The sequence below is a fragment of the Xenopus laevis genome, chromosome 7S (assembly GCF_017654675.1).
Source record: "Xenopus laevis strain J_2021 chromosome 7S, Xenopus_laevis_v10.1, whole genome shotgun sequence".
Lineage (NCBI taxonomy): Eukaryota > Metazoa > Chordata > Amphibia > Anura > Pipidae > Xenopus > Xenopus laevis.
Window position 1 is genome coordinate 12,213,217 of NC_054384.1, and position 23,119 is coordinate 12,236,335.

Below are 23,119 nucleotides of genomic sequence, written 5' to 3' on the forward strand. Positions count from 1 at the left end.
GTTTAGCCATAAGCAAAGGTGGTAACCCTAACCCCTCATGATCATGATTTGGATCAGTTTAGTTTATTAAAATAAAAACCCCCAGAAGGCACTTAGTTAACTTTACCACATTGTGGGTCTTTGCAGAGATAATTTTTGCCGTTTTGGGATTCCAGATGACTAAATCGGCATCCGAACCCGTTGCGATCCTTCCCTTTCGGGGATACACATTGAAGAGTTTTGCAGCGTTGGTGCTGGTCACAGCCACAAACGTATTCTCATCCATTTTGCCAGAAGTCTGAAAAAGAAAAAAATAAACAAGGAGATCAGTAAATGAATGGAAAGCAGTATGGTCACAAGAGCAACACACGGGAAGGCTGCAAAAAACTGTAAGCCCACTGTAGTTTTATAGAATTTTATAGACTCCTTTTGTGCAGTGGAACACAGTCAGTGGGGTGTTGTGAGTCATATTTTAACAGATGGGCTAGTTGTGCATCCATGTGTCATGAATTGCCTGGGCAAGCACACAGCTTAGAAGAAAAGCATTGGACATCTCATTGGGTCTTTCATCAGTGACACTTTTTGGATAAAAGCGGCTTTTGATGGTTTACGAGGCTGACTTGTGCTTTTCTAATATTGAAGTGGAAAGTTTCATTTTTCACCTTCAAAAGCAGCTCTAGGAGGGGGGGTCGCCGACCCTGTAAACTGTTCTAAATGGATACATTTAGTTGATACATTATCTTTGTCCCTGCTGAGCAGAATTTCTTCATTTCATTACAGGCAGCTGTTAGACTTGATACAATAGTTACTAATACTCCAGAAATGCTGCTGAGAAATCAACTCAATGTTGCAAAATTGTAACAGTTCAGAGTCTGCACCTGAATTACTGAGCTGCCAGACTCAAACACCAGAGACAGGGACATTCAACTTTAAACCTAGATTTTAAATAAACTAGGGATGCACCGAATTCAGGATTTGGTTCGGGATTCGGCCAAGATTCAGCCTCTTTCAGCAGGGTTCAGATTCGGCAGAATCCTTGTGCCTGGCCGAACCGAATCCGAATCCTAATTTGCATATGTAAATTGTGGGGACGGCAGGATTTCACATGACTTTTTGTTACAAAACAAAGAAGTAAACCATTTCTTCCCACTTTTTCCTTTCCCGCCCCTAATTTGTGTATGCAAATTAGGATTCAGATTTGGTCCGGTATTCGGCCGAATCTTCCAAAATGGATTCGGCCGAATCCAAAATAGTGGATTCGGTGCATCCCTAGAAAAAACAGTAAAAAGCAATTGAAAAAGGTTTTCTGGGGAGCAATCTGAAAACAACTGAAGTGAAAAAAGTGTTTGGAAGGTGAACAAGCCCTTTAAAGATTCACTAAACCCATGTATTGCACTGGTCAACCCACTTTACTACAAATACCAGTATACCTTAAAGAGGTTGTTCTCCTTTAAGGTAACTTTAAGTATGATATAGATAGTGATATTATGAGGCAATTTGCAATTGGTTTTCATGTTTTATTATTTCTAGTTTTTGAGTTATTTAGCTTTTTATTCAGCAGCTCTCCAATGTCAGCAATATGGTTGCTAGGCTTCTATATTACCCTAGCAGCCATGCACTGATTTGAATGAGACTAGAATGTGAATATGAGAGGGCCTGAAGAGAAAAGTGATTAATACAATTTAGCAATAATAATAAAGTTTTAGCATTACAAAGCTGTTTTTTTTTACATGGGGTCGGTGACCCCCAATTGAAAGCCGGAAAGAGTCAAAAGAAGAAGGCAAATAATTAAAAAAGTCTAAAAAAAATAAAAAATGAAGGCCAATTGGGAAGTTGCTTAAAATTAGTCCATAACATACTAAAAGGTAAACCACTCCTTTAACATAGTGTCTAGGTTGTATTCTTAAATCAATATGGCTCAATGTCATTTGTTTTCTATGTGTAATTACATTTTTCATCAACTTCTACAGAGAACTAGGGGATGAAGTGAGGCAGCATTACAGTTGCATTTAGTATCCCTTAATTCATTGCTCACCACACACTTATCCCAAATGATTGTCATCCTTTCTTCTATTCCATTTGTCCCCTCAGGAATCATAGTGAAGTTGTCCTTCCCGACAGCTTTCTGTGCTGTGGTAAAGGTGCAATGTGCGCTTCCCGTCACTTGAAGATCGCCACTGGATGAAATCAAGGAAACAAGCAACATTAAAACTGGCCAAAGGTAACCCAGGTTTCTACTGTACAATAAATCAAACTTTATCTGTAATAGTTATGTTAACCTCAAAGCAAGAGCAAAAAGTATGACACCATCCCTTGATATCAGACCACACTGTGTAGCCATGGGGGCAGCCATTCAAGCACAGGATACACAGTAGATAACAGATACGTACTACTATAGTTTATATAAACAAGCTGCTGTGTAGCCATGGGGGCAGCCATTCAAGCACAGGATACACAGTAGATAACAGATAAGTACTACTATAGTTTATATAAACAAGCTGCTGTGTAGCCATGGGGGCAGCCATTCAAGCACAGGATACACAGTAGATAACAGATAAGTACTACTATAGTTTATATAAACAAGCTGCTGTGTAGCCATGGGGGCAGCCATTCAAGCACAGGATGCACAGTAGATAACAGCTAAGTACTACTATAGTTTATATAAACAAGCTGCTGTGTAGCCATGGGGGCAGCCATTCAAGCACAGGATACACAGTAGATAACAGATAAGTACTACTATAGTTTATATAAACAAGCTGCTGTGTAGCCATGGGGGCAGCCATTCAAGCACAGGATGCACAGTAGATAACAGATAAGTACTACTATAGTTTATATAAACAAGCTGCTGTGTAGCCATGGGGGCAGCCATTCAAGCACAGGATACACAGTAGATAACAGATAAGTACTACTATAGTTTATATAAACAAGCTGCTGTGTAGCCATGGGGACAGCCATTCAAGCACAGGATACACAGTAGATAACAGATAAGTACTACTATAGTTTATATAAACAAGCTGCTGTGTAGCCATGGGGGCAGCCATTCAAGCACAGGATACACAGTAGATAACAGATAAGTACTACTATAGTTTATATAAACAAGCTGCTGTGTAGCCATGGGGGCAGCCATTCAAGCACAGGATACACAGTAGATAACAGATAAGTACTACTATAGTTTATATAAACAAGCTGCTGTGTAGCCATCTGGGCAGCCATTCAAGCACAGGATACACAGTAGATAACAGATAAGTACTACTATAGTTTATATAAACAAGCTGCTGTGTAGCCATGGGGGCAGCCATTCAAGCACAGGATACACAGTAGATAACAGATAAGTACTACTATAGCTTATATAAACAAGCTGCTGTGTAGCCATGGGGGCAGCCATTCAAGCACAGGATACACAGTAGATAACAGATAAGTACTACTATAGTTTATATAAACAAGCTGCTGTGTAGCCATGGGGGCAGCCATTCAAGCACAGGATACACAGTAGATAATAGATAAGTACTACTATAGTTTATATAAACAAGCTGCTGTTTAGCCATGGGGGCAGCCATTCAAGCACAGGATACCCATATAGTAGTACTTATCTGTTATCTACTGTTATCACCCCCATTGATACACAGCAGCTTGTTTATATAACCTATAATAGTGTTTCTGAAGCAAACACACCAGTTGTACCAGTGCAGAGTAACACTACATTATATTTGATTACTTTACCACACTTTCATTTTTTTGGTCTTACTGCTCCTTTAAGCAGTCTCCAATTTCGTCGAAAAACAATACAAAGTTATGAACCCTGTGTTGTAATATATACCAGTTTATATGCAAGTTGTATGTGCTGTACACAGTTATTCTCAGTTATTTATATAGTGCCCCTGCTCCAGTGGAGCTTACAATATAAGGTCCCAATCACATTTACACTCACTGTGGACAGTCAGGAGTCAATAAACCTTCCTATATTGTTCTTGGAGTGTGGGAGGCAATTGAAGTATCCCGAGGAAACCCACAAAGAAACAGGTACAACATACAAACTCAAATGATCAGGACCCCCCAGTGCTATCTACAGAGCCACTAAACTAACACATGCCCATGGCTGAATAGTGACATTATTAGCACCATGTGATCAACAAAATTACCCACCAGGACCCATTGACTTACCATGAGAGTAATGAAGTGAGATGGTCAGGAGTTGAGGGGTCAGGGCTTATAGGAGGGGAGGTCACGTAGGCAGCAGCCTTTGCCCAGTTTTTGCTCCAGTAATGAGTTCCGTCCGTGCCAATGCTGGCTGTGAGTGTCTCCCCATACACAACAATTCCTACAATACAACCAATTATCATATCTTTTCCAATGTACCTGCAGAGGGTATGGGAGGATGTTTATTATGGGAAGATGTTTATTATAGTCATTAGTGAAGTCCTCACCATCAAATGAGCTGTTAGAATGAGGCATAACTGAGGTTCATAGCTGCTGGGTTGGCTCCTACAGAAACCCAGCGCAAAGCAAGTGGTTGGGGCAATCTGACAGACACAGAAATCCCCATTCATACACAAACATATAGGGGCCCATTCACCAAGCTCGAGTGAAGGATTCGAAGTAAAAAAACTTCGAATTTCGAAGTGTTTTTTGGGCTACTTGGACCAATGAATGGGCTACTTCGACTACGACTTCGAATTGAAGGATTCGAACTAAAAATAGTTCGACTATTCGACTATTTCGATAGTCGAAGTACTGTCTCTTTAAGAAAAAAATTAGACCCCCTAGTTCGCCACCTAAAAGCTACCGAACCCAATGTTAGCCTATGGGGAAGGTCCCCATAGGCTTGGCTAAATTTTTTTGGTCGAAGGATAATCCTTCGATCGTTGGATTAAAATCCTTCGAATCGTTCGATCGAACCTTTATTCCTTCGATCAAACTATTTGCGCAAAAATCCTTCGACTTCGATATTCGAAGTCGAAGGATTTTAATTCCCAGTCGAATATCGAGGGTTAACCCTCGATATTCGACCCTTGATGAATTTGCCCCATAGTTTTCACCCAGATTATATCATTTTCATCACCCATAATACATTTAAAATTAATCTGTTTTTCATTTTCAAGCATAGAATATTAACCCCAAATAAATGAGGTAAAGCAACACCAGATTTCAAGCCTGAGTGACCTTGGCAAATGGCAAAGCTAAACTAGAATTAGATTTAATGATTGTGGGAGATTTGATTATGTGGCTTTAGATCAAACTGTCACCCAGCCTGACTGTTAAAGCGACTGTTTGTATTTTGACCTTTTCTCTTTGCTTGGGCAATCACATCTGCAGCTCCTCTGCTCATAACCTTGGTGATGTATAGGGGGCAGTTGGCCTGCTTTGCGATTGTTATTGCACGGTACGCTGCCTCCGCTTCCACCTGCCAAAAAAAAAGGAAGCAGGTGAGCCGCATCTGTCTGCACTCAGACTCCTCGCTTTAAATACAAGGCTGGGACAATGAATAACATGCCAGCAAGTTCTTTACCTCTTCAGGGTGGCTGAGTACATGACCCTCGGGCCCTGTGATGCCACATTCCAACACACGATTTTGCTCCTGTGCAAAATAAATAACTACATGAATAGAAATGACTTTGCTTAATGGAACGTTACATTTGTTGGTTCATTACTGGAACACTCAGGGCCAGATTTACTAAACCCCAAACCACTTGAGACTTGCAACGGCTAAGCCCATCAATCCCAGCTTGTTATATAGTTATGTTTTGGATCATGGCTATTCTGTAAATCCTTCTAATTGGTGCTTAGTGATATAACTTGTGCCACATGACTCATTAAAACATGTGTATTATAACAAATAATGTAACCACCCCCCCCCCCCCCGTAGTAAAATGCACCTTGGAAACTGTTTAAAAGCACTTGGCCTTCAGACTTGTGCCTTAATATGTTCATGGAAATCATTGAACCTTATATAAAATGTGAGGGACATTTCATCTACTGGGATGGGGCTGAATTGGTAGACCCAAACCCCAAGGTAAAGCTGCCAAGGTCTCTCTCTTCATGGGGCCCAAGTATATTGTAGTAGACTGTAGTAAAGAAAATCACAGCCTCTTCACCTCAAGAGTGGGTCTCATTATGATGGAGACAGTGTTTTAAAGAAGAGGATGCTACCCCCAAAACAAAAACCTGACAGTGGCCAAGGAACCTTTGAAATTAAATCATGCCACTTACCTCTTGAATAATGTCCCCGTTTTCTGCATGCACTTGGGCTATTGCTCCCAGGTCTCTGATAATGCAGAATATTTCATACATCTGTAAACACAGCAGGTGGGTCTTAAGCTTCTTAAAAGTTATAGTCATAACTACCCAGTAAATCTGTCACCAAGGCAGGTATTCTGCATATCGTTTACCTCTGCGTCTGTGCACTGGTATTGGTCTTTGTAGGCCATAAAAACGAGAAAGGAGTTGACACCTTCAAAAGAAAGAGTCCATTTACTGATTGAATTGTTAGTCCTTGATACTTGAAGAGGATCTATGTACAAGAATGTTTGCCAGATACATCATATGAGATATTAAGGATATTTTAATTCAATTTTTTTGAAGGCACTATTCCATGAAAATATTGGAGGTAACACCTATATTATGACTTTAATGACATGGAGTAAGTTTCTGGGTTATTTATATGCTCAAGGAGCCTCAAGAATCTGGAACATTCAGACAATGTTGGTCCGATTTACAGAGTTGAGGACAGCTGGTGGCTGAATTGTAGCTGCATCAAATATACAACATCTTCACCTGAGACACTTGCACCTTCTTTGATTCTAAATGACACTGAAAAAGACCCTAATAACTAAAACACCAGAAGCTTTTTGATTTTCGCCGCTACTAGAATGCCAAAGGGTCATTTTAAAAGAAAGGTAATGAAGCCCTGGTTCTCATACTAAGTCCTCCATATACATGGGCTCATGCCTACTCATAACTTCAGGGCAGATTGGACAACTAAATCCAAAAAAACGAATGAGCTTGTTCTCCAAAACATCCAAGACATTTATTTGCAGCAAAAGTAGGGTAAATGTTTGATCACCTTCCACATTTCCTCCATGCACAGCTCTGCTACACTTGATTTTTTATTTTGGACTTATACCCATATATGCCGTTGGGTCACTAGTTGACCTCCAAGTGCAAAAACAAATTCTGGTGTGATTATTTCTTTGTAGATTACTACAGGTATGGGACCTGTAATCCTGAATGCTCGGGACCTGGAGTTTTCCATAATTTGGATCTTCATACCTTATGTCAATTAGAAAATCATATGTACAGTATATAGTAAATAAACCCAATAGGCTGGTTTTGCTTCCAATAAGGATTAATTATGTCTTAGTTGGGATCAAGTACAAGCTACTGTTTTATTATTACAGAGAAAAAGGAAATATTTTTTTAAAAAATTTGAATTATTTGGATAAAATGGAGTCTATGGGAGATTCAGAGCTTTCTAGATAACAGGTTTCTGGATAATGGATCCCATACCTGTACTGTAATTATTATTGGACACCACACAAACCAGCTCTATAAATTTAGGTTGAAGAGCTCAAGCTGTTTACAAAGAAACCTTTCCCAGTACCTTTAGTACAATCCCCTGCATATCAATGAAATAACATTGCACTTCCATAGACGTGATACATTTCACAAGGAATAATCCTCGTTCCAATAACTCAGAAAGCATTTTATTATCTTCTGCAGCTAATTAGTAGGTCATTGTCTCTGATTATTTATAATACTATTCTTTCAAGTTTGTTCAAGCAAAGCTCTACTGCAATGCTGTATCCTGCTAATAATCATCGGTGGCTAGATCTGCATTTTATTGCCATTGCTATGGTGACGTTACACCAAACAGCTCATTTATATGCAAGAAAAAGATGTTTTATTAGCTATTAAAAGAATTCTAGGAGTGATGATTTAGGCTGTTCCATAATCTAGTACATATCTGCCAAGGTATTCATCTCATTTCTAAGTGGCATAAAAAATACAAAAGTAGGGAAAGGTGCAGATTGATTTTATAGTCCGATCCTGAAAATCCAATTGAACTCAATGGTGATATGAAGAATATAATAATGTCTAGCAATGAGCGAATCTGTCGCCGAAAAATTTGCGAAACTGTGAAAAAATTTGTGAAATGGAGAAAAATTTGTAAAGTGCATTGAAGTGTGTGTTTTTACGTGCAACAATTTTTTACACTCGAGACAATTTTTGTCACTCCAAATGGATTAAAGTCAATGGCCGTTTTTTCTTATGGCGACTTATTTGTCCCAATGCATTAAAGTCAATGGGCATTTTTCCGTGGCAAATTTTTGCGAGAAAATTCAGAATTTCGCAGCAAATCCGTCGCTGGCGAATAAATTCGCTCATCGCTATTAATAACATTACACTGAATTATAAACTTTGGTGATTGGAATACAAATAGAATAGAGCCTAAACAATAACAGAAGCAATAACATAACAAATAACAATTACATTGTAGTCTTATAGTGCAGCCATTGTTTTAGTAGCCATGGTAAGTGACTCTGATAACTGTTTTAAACTGAAAGCTACAAAGAAGCAAAACATGGTTGGCTATGTATATCTTATCCATTAAGATTACAAAGGAACCTTTACCCCAGAAGCTTGCAATCTGCACTTATGCTATAGTCTATAAGTCTGTATTCCAACCAACTTACCTTTATCCTTCACTAATGCCTCTAGCTCTTCTTTCAGGCTCTCGTGCCAGTGGGTAATATCTACATGCAGGGAATAATCACAGCACACCTTGCCATCAGCCCATTCTCTCCATTGGTCGTAGGCTTGTACCAGGTTCATTCCAGAGTCAGGGAAGACATGGTCAACTGGAAGAACAGTTATGCAGCCAGTTAGCGAACAGAAGATTTCCTTCCATTTTTGAAATGGCTTATAGTCAATAAGAATCTCACTGATTATGGCAAAAACAAAGGGTGCAATTCAGTCAGGGTTGACATTTTAACACCTAAACATACCGATATAGGAGTGTCTTGCATGCATAAATTAGAGCTCAGGTTTAAAGGAACATAAATGGAAGAAACACCTTAAAATGAATCATACTACCATACCACAATATATGTTTTGGTACATACTTATCATGGTGGTGCCTCCAGCAAGTGCAGCTTTTGTTCCTTGGAAGAAATCGTCAGAGCTAGTCATCCCCATGACCGGCATCTGGAGCCTTGTGTGAACATCTATCCCTCCGGGTACAACCAGCAACCCATGGGCATCAATGGTTTTCACCCCACCAGGAACAATTAGATTCTCTCCAATTTGCCTTAATAAAAAGATATGTATAAAAACATGAATGAATCACTGCAAACACTTCTGTTGTCTGAATGGTTCAGCATCTAATGACTTGATTGGTTCAGCTTGCAACTTGGTGACTTGGTCCGTTCAATTCAGTTCAATTGATTTGTCCAGCTGATGGCTTTATCCAGTAAAAGAGGTCTACTCATATATTATAAGTGGTGTTATGATATTGCTTTAAGGACACAGTTACTCACTTTATTAAACCATCTTCAATATAGATATCGGCCAGGAAGGACTGATCATCGTTCACAATCTTCCCACCTTGTATTAGAAGTCGGTCACTCTGCAGAACAACAAAGTTATAAGATTAATGAATCAGTCAGCTACTGTACAATGCTGGCAAACTAAAACAAATGAATAAATGACAGGGTTGGATGTCAGACATGCAAATAAGCAGTGACAGTAGAGGCTGATATTTGGAGTTAGCCAGGAAAATATGTAATGGCTTACTGTGGGGTCCATTGTCTTTTACTTCTGTCTAAGATATTCCTAATCCTAACCAGCTACAAATGAAAGTTATGAATCTCTTTGTGTAACGTAGGTGCCACATAATAATTGTAACCTCGCTGAAGTAGCAGTTTCCATGAAACAAGGCAATAATCTATACTGTCCTGGCTGTATGAATGTTCTAATATTCTGACTATCTAGATACTGTCCTAGAACCATGACCATTTTATTGCCTTGACTGGCTGTTGATTGAAGATTTAAAGAACAGACAAAAAGCACTATACCTAGGCGCTCCACCCAATAGGAAGCACCTAAAATTCTGCTGATAAATGGTTTCGTAAGTTTAGCCCTTATGTTATTACTAGATCGTTAAGAGGGAAATATATACACAAATATTACACATTCTAAAGGCATGCAACATGAGTACCAATGGCAGGAATTCCAATTCTGTGTCTGAACAACCTGCCTGAACTTCTGATGAGATTATCTAAACAGCCACCAAGCCAGCAATGCTTGCACAAATTGATATTTCAATGTACAATCAGACCCAAGCAAGGTTGGTAGGCTTGATGGCAGTTTGCTCTTGGGCTTGCCTGTTTTGAAGAAGTTGGGTCACTACAGCAGTTGTCTTATAACCGAGTCAAACAATAGATTAGTTTGGCTGCCTCAGTGCAGTTTAAAAGGAATATCTGTATCTAGTTTTCAGCAACACTGATTGTAATCTGATTGCATGGAAATGGTTTGCAGGGGTCCTGCAACCTACAGTATAGCAAGTGCATGGCGGTTAGTCTTCACCACTGAAGGGAATAGAGAATAATGAAAGTAGACAGCAGATGGGCTGCTATAGGTTTCTTTAGATGTTGTCTTCATGTGTAGGTTAAACTTCCCAGGTTCCCATGCCACATGACAAGCAGGAGTTATTACTGAACATTTTCACATAGCCCAGCATTGGGGTAGCAACTACAGCACCTACTGATGAAGTGCCAGAAGGAGGCATGAAATGCATTAGGTGATTATACACATCATAGTAATGGTACAGTATCTGGTCCATGCTTTTATAAGAAGTATTAAGTTTTTCATTAAAGTAACTATTTTGCGCTGTTCTGTCTTTATGAATGAAACCATGAACAATGCTCATGCCATGTGCCAAGGTTCCCACATGCTAAGAAGCTTTGCCATTTCATTTTTGTTTTACCAATAAACACATATTTTCGGTGTGTACCACTGATCCCTTCTCCAATTTTTTCTCTGTGTAGCAACAGTTGTGGATGGAGTGGAACCGGATCCAAATAGCATATTAAAAGGCACAAGGAATGCAAAAAAACAGGTTGCATTCTCCCCTGCAAATATTTGCACTATTTAATTTCACGGTTCACTACACACAATATGCACTGTATATCTTATAGTGTTGGCAGCAGTAAAAGGAAAGCAGTGATATCCATTCCAAGTGGAATGTTTGGCATTATAAAATAATTGTTTTTGCATTTGGTACAGTATCAGATGGATGTCCTCAAGTAATGGTTGTTTCGACTTTTTGAGGCTGACTATAAAAAATACAATGACCTATAGGTAAATGTGGCCATAGATGTAAGAATTACGATCTTTCCTGGAAAAGATGTTTCCAAGAAAGATTGTTTGTTTCAATACACACTTGAGTAGAGCTGAATCTTTGGATATACAGGTAGAACAAATTGAAAAAGTATTTAGGTCCGATGCCGCCCTAGGCATAGGACCTAAATATGCCCTTACGTCGTGTGCGTTGATGTCACACGCCGGCATGCTGACATCACGCATTGTGCGCGCTGACATCATGCATCATGCGTATTGACACAACGTATTCAGCGGAAGTGACGTCACCACACTGTGCGTGTGATGTCACATCCACATTCTTCCTCTGCCTCCCTACACTTCACACCATCAGCTCCTTCACGGAGGGTGGGGAGGGTTTTAAAAAAAAAAATAGGCAACCTGAGGGTCGCCCCCAAAACTGTGCCACACTAGGCACAGGCCCTCGGAGGCCTATATATAAATATGGCCCTGCCTGTATATGACGAATCAGCACTATCAATGCGCGATGTTCAGGTGCCTTTGAAGGCACCCAATCAAAATTTTCCGTCTGGGACGATCAACGAGGTGACCGATATCCAAACCTTCTGCAGATATCGGTCGGCTCATCTCCCGCCATACACACACCGAATATCGTACGAAATTTTTTTTGTACTATAATATTGATGCATGTATGGCCACCTTTAGTCTGTTTCTATCCAACCAGTAGCATCAACCTAGTTCCACCAGTGGAGACATCTATGGGCAGGGATTGTCAGACTTTAGTGAGGACCCTCTTAGCTCATAACAAGATTACTCATATGAAAAAACATGACTGTTCCAGACACAGTTCTAATGGCATATAAAATGAAAAATGTTTGCCCCCGAATAATAATGTTTGCTAAGCATCCAAGGGAATCTAGAAGAGCATAGAGGCCGTATAACTACCATTTAGGCTGAACAACCACTCCCTACATTGCTCAATTCCACTTACAGTTTTGGAAACACTGTGCTGGGGTGTCATTGGTCAGTCTGCTCTCACAACTTAAGCTCATCATTTTCCCAAAACCATGTAGCTCTGCCTTAAAATACTTCCTACTAAATCCTTACTATGGTCAGAGAAAACACCATGTGTACACAATATTATTTTTAACTTGTAGACTTAATGGACCTCCATTGCCATGTATGTCACAACCTAAAACCCATTGCCCCATCTGGCAATAAGCTGATTACAAATAAAAGGCCTTGATTACATTTCTCATTGATGCCACTTAATATGCTCGTCCCATGCACCTGACCTCCCCCTCTTTTGTTCTTGGGTCATAAAATCTGTCTGGGCCATATTCCTCATTTTATAGCCTACAGACGCCCCATTGTCAGTATCTTCCATGTTATTATAATCCATATACAGTATGAAAGCTGCAGTTCAACAACAGCTGGTAAGACATCGCTGATGCGTATCATAAAAATTTAATTTAAACTAATGATACAATATAACCTATCCTTTGACTGATCTTTTTTAATGTTGCTCTTCAAAGGGGCCCCACTGCTACTTCAATTTACCACCGAAACAATGTTGCAGCAGTTTTCCCTCCAGTCAGTTCACTAGCTCCCATAATGCCTTGCATACTTTTGTTATTCTCCTTCTTTACAGATCTCTTATCACAGAACATGAGGCATTGTGGGAACTGGAGTCTTGGCTGAATAGGTGCTGCTTAACTGTTACGTAGTTTCAGTGTTACATGTAGTCAGGAGCAGCAGTGCAAGAGATAGAAAAGAGAAGACGTACACTCATTTCCTTATTGAATACATTTACAAATAACTTCATTTTATCAGAAATATTGCTTAAAATTACATTCCCTTTCATTATGCATTATGGGTAAATTTCTGTAATGCAAAAAAAAAACCAAAAAAAAACCAAAACCAACAAACTTTATGAAATCCCTAATCTGATTCTGCACTTGCTGTTTATGTATGATATATAAGGTCTGGTAACAGTGTGACTTATCAATGCAGTATGTGATGTTCAGAAGCAGCAGCCTGTTCCACGTTAATGGCTGATTGAAAGGGTTTTCCCCAGAGACCACCGGCTTTGTCCGCAGATCTCTAATTATGGCAGGACACAGGCAGTCTATTGTCTTCAGGGCTGGGGTAAGGAGAGGCTTGTCACAGGCTGCATGGGGCGTTTCATTCAGCAGGGGCTCATGCAGAGATTTTAAAAGGGGTTTTATAAAGTACAAAGCCTATACATGACAATTGAGTGCCCTCTTTTGCTTTGTTACTTTGTAATTGTATATCCCTCTTCCCTATTTGCAGAGAGGATTAAATAAAATGCAGCCAGGTCCCACTCACACAACACTCAAGGGTTCAGCTATCATATAATATTATACATCAAGTGCTTCCAATCTCATTCACTCATGAGTTTGGGAACATGTAGAGTTTTAGAAAACAAAATAAAATGATAGTTTGCCTTTTAATATAGGCTATGAATGAGTCAAAGGTCCTGAGAACTGATTAACAATTTTAAAATACAATTAATTAATTAAAATTTTAAATACAATTTTAAAATACAATGGTACAGGATTAATTATATTTTAAGGTGGCCATACACGGGCCGATAAAAGCTGCCGACAGACCAAGTCGGCATCTTATTGGCCCGTGTATGGGGGCCCCCGACGGGCTTCCCCGATCGAGATCTGGCCGAAAGTCGGCCAGATCTCGATCGGATGGGATTAAAAATCCCGTCGGATCGCGGGCGCATCTGTTCGTTGATGCGGTCCCGCGATCCGACCGCCCGTTTGCGAATGCTAGGATCCGATCGTTGGGCCCTAGGGCCCACGATCGGATCTGCCCGATAGGGAGATCCGCTCGTTTGGCGACATCGAGCGGATCTATCCATGTATGGCCACCTTTAGTTTGGATCAAGTACAAGCGACTGTTTTATTATTATAGAGAAAAAGGAAATCATTTTTTAAACTTTAACATTTTGGATAATAATGGAGTTTATGGGAGACACCCATTCTGTAATTCGGAGCTTTCTGGATAATGGGTTTCCAGATAATGGATCCCATACCTATATAACCTGAATTTTAAAATACATACTGTATGTCGCCAGATTAAGGCCATGAAACTCAGAGGGACCTTCTACTAAACCTATATATTAAAGGTAAAAAAAACAGCAATAAGACCTTGTTACTGCTATTGTCCTTGGTGCTACTAAGTGTTGCTCTAAGCTCTGCTCTCAAAAGACATTCATAGTCCCAAGAGAAGTTTAGACAGGCTGTACCATTGATGTTACAAAGTTACAAAGTTACATAGTTACATAGTTAAATTGGGTTGAAAAAAGACAAAGTCCATCAAGTCCAACCCCTCCAAATGAAAACCCAGCATCCATACACACACCCCTCCCTACTTTTAATTAAATTCTATATACCCATATCTATACTAACTATAGAGCTTAATATCACAATAGCCTTTGATATTGTGCTTATAGCTAAACTGCGTGGCTGTCCCTTTAAATGATAAACAATGCAGTCTGATGTCACAACACTTTGTTTATATAGGGCTATGTAGCCACTATTGTGATATAAAGGAATAATAGAAGTCACCAGAGTTTCATGACCATATAAAGGTGACTTTTGATATTTACACAAGTCACGGTATGTCATGTGACACATGACATCACTAAGCACTGATTATAACTGATGACATCACCAAGCGCTGTTTATCAGGATATATTTTACAGGATATTTATGACTCAGGTATGGAATAAATGGCAAGTTACAAAATACTCTAATCGTCTCCATGGGTACGTCATTTGTAACTAATAGAGTGTCCCTAATACACAATAAATACACCAATATGAGATATACAGTTAAAAGCCATTTTAAGGACGGGACATAAAAATGGGCTTTATGTATTTTCATATGAGTCTGCAAGTCATGAATATGTAGCAGCCACAGCTCTAACAATGGACCTGACACTGACTGGGTGGGGGTTTGTTTATTCATCAATATGTCTCCCCATATCAGAGCCGATCAACAAAGACACAGCAGCACAGGCCACGGCTCTCACGTTTTACATTAAAGGGATATAAATAGAATATCAGCTCAAATGAGTAATGTAATGTAATTTGCTGTTACTGGAGGTTATTCTCACTGACAGTATTCGCCTCACCCCCAATAGGAAGGTACTGGAGAAGGGACACAGCACTTATACAAGGATTCAGAGGTTAATGAGTGTGCAGTACCAGGGGGCGACGGAAAGTTTTGGACTGTGCTATTAAATCTTTAGGCAGGAAAAGTATTGATGATCTATATACATGTGTCAGCTCTATGGCTCATTAAAAACCTAATTTCTACATTTTTTTCGATTAAAGATGTCATGGAAACTTTATTAAGGAATCCATTCATATAAATTTGAAAATAAAGCCCATGACCCAATTTATTAGCCAGCTGCCAACATACCCACTTAGGGTATCACTGTAATCCTCTAGTCTAGAGCAGAGATTTGCTCCTTTATGCACCCCTCCCCCACCATTTCCCATCAGCCCCGCTACAGCCTTCGCTTGTCAGAAGCATGCTGGGAGCTGTAGTTAAACAGCAGCAGCAAGGACCGGCGCATCCGCTGTATAATAATCTGGTGTCATTAGAGAGAAGGGGCAGAGAGACTCATCACTGGTGGGTTTCCCCAAATGTGCACCAATTACAGCAGCGCTGTGGGGAATTTAAATTCAATAACCAATTCTTACTTTGCTTGGGGACACATCTAATAGAGGCAGGGATATATATATATATTTAGTAGGGAATGAAGAAATGCCATTAGTACCCACGCAGCACTGGATATTGATGGGCACAGGGTGACATAAATAACTAGTAGTTAGAGGAATATTTTGCTGCCAGACTCGTGTACATCATCAATGCTTCTTCTTCCCTCTCAGTGCTAATCTTGCCACTGCCCATGTATTAATGTTATTATTCAGGCAGCAGCTCCCCAGTATCAGTGCACGGGTCTATCATGAAGGTCGATCAGTTTCTTTAGTAACATGATCCCATTCTGGCACCCAGTGACCGTGTCCCTAATCTGATACCGGTGTGTGCGACCCCCAGCAAGCCCTGCTAAGGATTCCGACCCCTGTTCTCTTACCGTGAGCCGAGGGATGCTCTTCTTGCCTTGGTAGGACATGTTGGTCCGGCAGTCAGCTCTCAGCAGATGCAGCCTTATTGTGCTTGCCTCTCAGATCATGGGGGAGGGGATTATGTGTGTGTAAGTGTGTGATGTTGTATATGTAGAAGGCTGGGTGGCTCCCCTGCCCTGGAAGATCTCAGCCCTTCATTACAATGATCTTTCCATCCTACTGTAGCTGCAAAAACACTCCAAGCGGAGGGGCTTCTCCTAGCACTGCCTGCTACTTCCCTGCCTCCTCCAGCCCAGGGCAGACAATAGGCACAGAACAGAGGGGAGCTCAGGCTGCTCACACTCACCCCCTACAGCCACAAATGGCAGATTCCCATTCACCCTGCAGGTGCCAAGGCCTAGGGGCACGATTAACCTTTTCAGTTCCGGAAACCTGCATCTCAATGAGAAGTTCATCCTGGATCTTTAGAATTCAGCTGTTGTAATAATACACCGGAGATTCATGGAGTGAGGGGAAAGAACTGGCTGACAGTAGCTGTGGTTCAACTGCCATTCTCATCTCAGCCATAGCTGGAGGGCAATAGGGTTTACGTTCTGCTTCCCAAGCTGGGCCCCTGACCTTCCTATAGTAACTAGAGGTCCCCTACTCTTACTCCTTCAATGGGGGCAACGTATGATCCTTGGGTCACTAGTTAGTGATATACAGGGAAACCCAGTGTTGCACCAGGGGCTAAGTGGGAATGTGATGTGTGTCTTTGGTTGAATATCTATTAAAACATTCACATATACACATGTATAAACAGGTATTGGACCTATTATCCAGAATCCTTGGGACCTGGAGCTTTCTGGATAAGCGGTCTTTCCGTAATTTGGATCTTCATACCTTAAGTCTACTAGAAAATCATTAAATAAACCCAATAGGCTGGTTTTGCTTCCAACAAGGATTAATTATATCTTAGTTTGGATCAAGTACAAGCGACTGTTTTATTATTACAGAGAAAAAGGAAATCATTTTTTAAACTTTAACATTTTGGATAATAATGGAGTTTATGGGAGACACCCATTCTGTAATTCGGAGCTTTCTGGATAATGGGTTTCCGGATAATGGATCCCATAAATATATAACCTGATGCAAAGGAATTGCATCACAAGAGGATTGCTGATATAATTATATATATATATACACACACAATATGCTTAGCTGGTGCACTCTTAACAATCCACAGCTGCCTGGGTGCTGGTCAACACATTAGTATACAGTGAACAAACAAGCCGCACTCCAAGGACTTCATTTTGAAAAATAAAGGTGAAGTTTTATTCTCAACATTTCGGCTCCTTAACTGGGGCCGTCTTCAGGTCCCTGTTATTTATGTAAAGTGGAACTATCCAAAACAGGGTCTATTGTAGCTCAATAACAATTTAAAGTGCCTGTATTATCCTTCATTATTATATTTTATTTGCATAATTTCAGTTTGTTATACATTTTATAGAGAAACATGCACCATTACTTTTTTATTGGGATCACACACGGATGTGACCTGGGCAGATATAATATCCTGTAATATCTAATCCACCCATAATCATCATCATTTATTTATATAGCGCCAGCAAGTGACACAGTGCTTTACAATAATTTAACATTAACATTACAGAATAGAAATAGGATGGGAGGGCTCTGCTCACAAGAGCCTAGGTGCCAGGAGAGAAGAATTCTCTTATAGATCAGATCTGTGTATTAATTGGAGTATCTATCTGTCTGTCTGTCTGTCTGTCTATCATCTATCTATCTATCATCTATCTATCTATCTATCTATCTATCTATCTATCTATCTATCTATCTATCTATCTATCACTTTATCTATCTATCTATCTATCTATCTATCTATCTATCTATCTATCTATCTATCTATCTATCTATCTATCTATCTATCTATCTATCTATCTATCTATCTATCTATCTATCTATCTATCTATCTATCTATCTATCTATCTATCTATCTATCTATCTGCCTATCAGTCTATATTTCTGGCTATCTGTATATTCATCTGACTATTCAATCTATCTGTCTGTCTATCTTTTTATCTAGTATCTATTTATTTATTTAATTTATTTATTTATTTATCTATCTGGATGACCTTTGCTGTTTTCTCTCTGTCTGTCTTTGTTGCTATCCATTTATTTATCTGATTAATTTATGTATTTATGTTTCTTTCTATCTATCATTGATCTATCTATCTATCTATCTATCTATCTATCTATCTATCTATCTATCTATCTGTCTGTCTATCTATCTAATATCTATCATATATATCGCTATCTATCTATCTATCTATCTATCTATCTATCTATCTATCTATCTATCTATCTATCTATCTGTCTGTCTATCTATCTAATATCTATCATATATATCACTATCTATCTATCTATCTATCTATCTATCTATCTATCTATCTATCTATCTATCTATCTATCATCTATCTATCATCTATCTATCTATCTATCTATCTATCTATCTATCTATCTATCTATCTATCTATCTATCTATCTATCTATCTATCTATCTATCTATCTATCTACAGGTATCTATCTATCTACGGTATTGTTGCTATCCATCTATTTATATGAATTAATGTAAGTATGCACTTATCTATAACTCTGTGTATGATATATCAGGCTGTCTATTTATCTGTCTCTTTTTATATTTAACTGTTTGTCTGGCTATCTGTCTGTCTCTTGAAATTAAAAGAAATGTAAGATTAAAATAATTTTAAGATTAAAAGTAAACGGGTTCAGTGCAACCTATTCTCCTCTATAATCTCTTTCTATGGAAAGAAACATCAAACCAAATGAATATATAAAATGTATACAATTACATCACAACACATCACTCACTGTATTATATTGTAAATTTAAGCTTCTCATCGACCCTTAACCCGACCCCCTGTCCCAGAATCTCAAAGTGAGAATAGAATATCTCTCAGACTAATGATGACATGGTGACTAATGGCTGTGTATCTGCTAGTCATGTAAACCAGAAGAACATTCGCCAGCATGTTATACATAATGTTTCTGGGTAAAACAGGTGAATTGTACGATTAATACAATTAGCAGTAGATAGGTGACAGTTAAAGAAGAACTAAAATGTAACAATTATTGTTTGCTCTTACTTATGCCTCGACTCCCCACCTTATCCTTTATATGGAGTTTCAAAGTTTCTTAACCATTTTTCTCTTTCTCTAGGCGTCTATTTCTACTACAGACACCAGTTTAGAATGAATTACTCACCTTTTTAATGACTAATAGCTGTTGTAGCAGGACATTTCACTCCTTTAAGATCATGGAAACCCGCCATAAACAGGTCAGGGACCAAATTGTGTAACTCCTTTATGTAAAGTCAGGTTATTTACAATCACTTTACAAGGTGAAAACTGATCAAACTATATCTTATCACATGACCACAAGGTAATTTCAAGCACAATATATTTTTTATTTCTATGACTGCTCAAAGGCAAATCTCAGTATTAATGTTGTCTCTATTCATTAGCATGGAAGAGAGTGGCCATTGAGTGAGAGACTCATTACCTGAGGTGTCACATCCCGCATGTTAAGCTTGGTGGACCCCTGGATTTCCAATTTGTCAGTTCCTTGCCTGTCCAGGCTGCTGATACTGCCGCAGTCGCTCCCATTCTCCGATTCAGGACTCGAGTTGCTCATTTCCATCTTTCTGCCATTTTTCTTGCCGACACTTAGAGAGTCAAAATTGATGGTTTTATTTTCAAAAGCGCCCTCCACGTTGCAGAACATCCCCCCATATTTCTGCCTGGGCTTGGGACTCCCTGATCCCAGTTTAGAAAAGAAGTTGTTGCTCTCTCCATTGACTTTCTCCCTGCTGCTCCTCTCTGCCATTGTTGCTGAATCTCTGGGATTGAAGCTCGTTCCCTGATAATCCAATGTGAAGTGTCTGCTTGCTCTGCCAGGTTGGATTTGAGCAAAGGGACCCTGAGTAAAATGTGTCACATTATCCCCTAGGGTTATCCCCCAGCTGCTGGTCCTTTAAGGGCCGAGTGCACTGTCCAATGGGTGTGGTGCTGAATTCGTTACTAGTAACACTAACAAGAAGCCTTTATGGCCATTTCTGCGAAGAACAGATGTTTATAATGTGACAAGGGGGAAACAGAGTTGATTTCCCATGCGTTTAACCAAACTCTTAGTGGGTTATTTATTAAATTCCAAATGCCAAAATTCTAGTTTTTTTTTACTATAAAAATCTGAATTTTTAGCGAAAATTTTCAGGAATTATTATACCCTGAGAATAGAAAAAGCCAGAATCCGAAAATCCAGCATCTTAGAACTGCAGAGGTTGCATATAAGTCAATGGGCAAAGTCCTGGAGATATTATCCTGATCTGTGCTGGGTTTCATGCAATAATCTGAAGATTTGTGGTTTTCGGGCAAAATGGAATGGAAAAAGACAGAATCCGAAAATCCTGCATCTCAGAAGTCAATGGAGAGAAGTCCCGAAGCTATTATCCTGTTCTACGATGGGTTTTCGGGCACAATTTCGGAAAAAAAACTGAGTCTTCGGGCGTAAAATCCGAAAAATGTTTACTATTACAATTTATTGAGTTTTTTTCCCTGCACAGGAAATTTTCTGAGAAAATGTATTGATAAATAAGGGGTAATATCCTGTGTGGATTTGGTCGGAGTAGATTTCAGAAAATAATGAGATATTTTCTGATTTTGATAAATGATCCCCTTAGATTTTAGTAACAGACCCCCTGCATTTCACTCTATTTTGTAAGAACCTATGATACAACTATTACATTGAAAAATACCAAAATAAATTGTATGATTTGATGTTACAAATTAGGAGCTTTAAAACTAGTACAGGTATGGGGACCTGTTTTCCAGAATGCTCGGGACCTGTGGTTTTCCTGATAACAGATCATATCATAATTTGGATCTTCATACCTTAAGGCAGGGGTCCCCAACCTTTTTAACCCGTGAGCCACATTCAAATGTAAAAAGAGTTGGGGAGCTCTACTTGGGACTGTAATTAGTTTTTATGCAATTAAAACTTAATTTCAAGCTTGAAATTCAAAAATAAGCCCCTTCTTTGAGGACCCTGAGAGCAACATACAAGGGGTCGGAGAGCAACATGTTGCTCACGAGCTACTGGTTGGGGATCACTGCCTTAAGGCTACTAGAAAATCACATAAACATTAAATAAACCCAATAGGCTGGTTTTGCTTCCAATAAGGATTAATTATATCTTAGTTGGGATCAAGTACAAGTTACTGTTTTATTATTACAGAAAAAACAGGAAATCAATTCTAAAAATCGGGATTATTTGATTATAATGAAGTCTACGGGAGACGGCCTTTCCGTATTTTGGAGATTTCTGGATAACGGATCCCATACCTGTATTTCAATTTATCAACTGAACCATTCTGATAAATGGAAAATCCAGTAAATGTCAGAGATTCCAAACCAGGGGTTACTGGAAATTAGGGATGGCTGACAATTAATATTCAGAATATTATCCTTGTTTTTGAAGAATTTGAGATGTGAACTGCAATAATTAACTTTTTTTCTTTACTGCTACTGCTGATTTATAAATGACATCGGAAGATTCCATTGAAATAAAGAAAAAGGTATACAAAAAGTCACTGGAGGGACTCTAATCTTTTAAACTCTAATATTTAAAATTTTTACATGAGCCTTCTTGGCCATACAAAAACCTGTAAGCCTTGTTGCTTTGCTCAGACCTGACCCATCTCTGCTCACTACCGTTATCATATAACTTCATCTAAGCAAAACAACATCATAAGACTTTCCTTCTCTCACTAACTTAATTTTTTGAACACTAGAAAATAAACAATGCACAAGCTCTTAAAGGAGTGCTCTGAGCAATTTTACATGAATCTGTTTTGAAGGTTTATAGTTCCTCTAAAGGCTGAATGGGATGGTACAAATCAGGTGAAATTTTGTATTTGTTACATGTGCAGCGAATATAAAGGAAAAAGAAATACAAGTGTGGGATCTGTTATCCAGAATGTGGGGGACCTGGGGTTTTCCAGATAAGGGATCTTTCTGTAGTTGGGATCTTCAGCCTTAGGTCTACTTAAAATGTATTTAAACATTAAGGGGCAGATTCATCAAGGGTCGAATATCGAGGGTTAATTAACCCTCGATATTCGACTGGGAATTAAAATTCGAAGTCGGAGGATTTTTGCGCAAATAGTTCGATCGAACGATCGAAGGAATAATCGTTCGATCGAACGATTAAATCCTCCGAATCGAACGATTCGAAGGATTTTGATCCAACGATCGAAGGATTATCCTTCGACCAAAAAAAGTTAGCCAAGCCTATGGGGACCTTCCCCATAGGCTAACATTGGGTTCGGTAGCTTTTAGGTGGCGAACTAGGGGGTCAAAGTTTTTTCTTAAAGAGACAGTACTTCGACTATCGAATAGTCGAACGATTTTTAGTTCGAATCCTTCGATTCGAAGTCGTAGTCGAAGGTCGAAGTAGCCCATTCGATGGTCGGAGTAGCCCAAAAAACACTTCGAATTTCGAAGTTTTTTTACTTCGAATCCTTCACTCGAGCTTGGTGAATGGGCCCCTACGGGTCAGATTTATCAAGGGTCGAATTTCGAAGTACAAATAACT

At 39.2% G+C, this 23,119-nt stretch overlaps 1 protein-coding gene across 2 annotated transcripts in view; it reads right to left on the reverse strand.

Moving 5' to 3' along the window:
• The window catches only part of LOC108697386 (dihydropyrimidinase-related protein 4), a 32,372-nt gene extending 12,004 nt beyond the window's left edge, over positions 1 to 20,368 (reverse strand). The window contains exons 1-11 of one of the 2 annotated variants that reach the window (XM_018227367.2): positions 20,030 to 20,368; positions 9,513 to 9,601; positions 9,099 to 9,283; positions 8,670 to 8,834; positions 6,366 to 6,427; positions 6,187 to 6,267; positions 5,486 to 5,554; positions 5,260 to 5,380; positions 4,141 to 4,297; positions 2,015 to 2,156; positions 107 to 277 (exon numbers count right to left, since the gene is read on the reverse strand). In XM_018227367.2, the coding sequence (XP_018082856.1) occupies positions 107 to 277; positions 2,015 to 2,156; positions 4,141 to 4,297; positions 5,260 to 5,380; positions 5,486 to 5,554; positions 6,187 to 6,267; positions 6,366 to 6,427; positions 8,670 to 8,834; positions 9,099 to 9,283; positions 9,513 to 9,601; positions 20,030 to 20,353 (1,566 nt within the window). In that variant the 5' untranslated portion in view covers positions 20,354 to 20,368. Of the gene's footprint in view, positions 1 to 106; positions 278 to 2,014; positions 2,157 to 4,140; positions 4,298 to 5,259; positions 5,381 to 5,485; positions 5,555 to 6,186; positions 6,268 to 6,365; positions 6,428 to 8,669; positions 8,835 to 9,098; positions 9,284 to 9,512; positions 9,602 to 16,455; positions 16,753 to 20,029 lie in introns of those variants that run through there. The other variant, XM_018227368.2, reaches the window with a different exon arrangement.
• Positions 20,369 to 23,119: the final 2,751 nt, after the last annotated feature.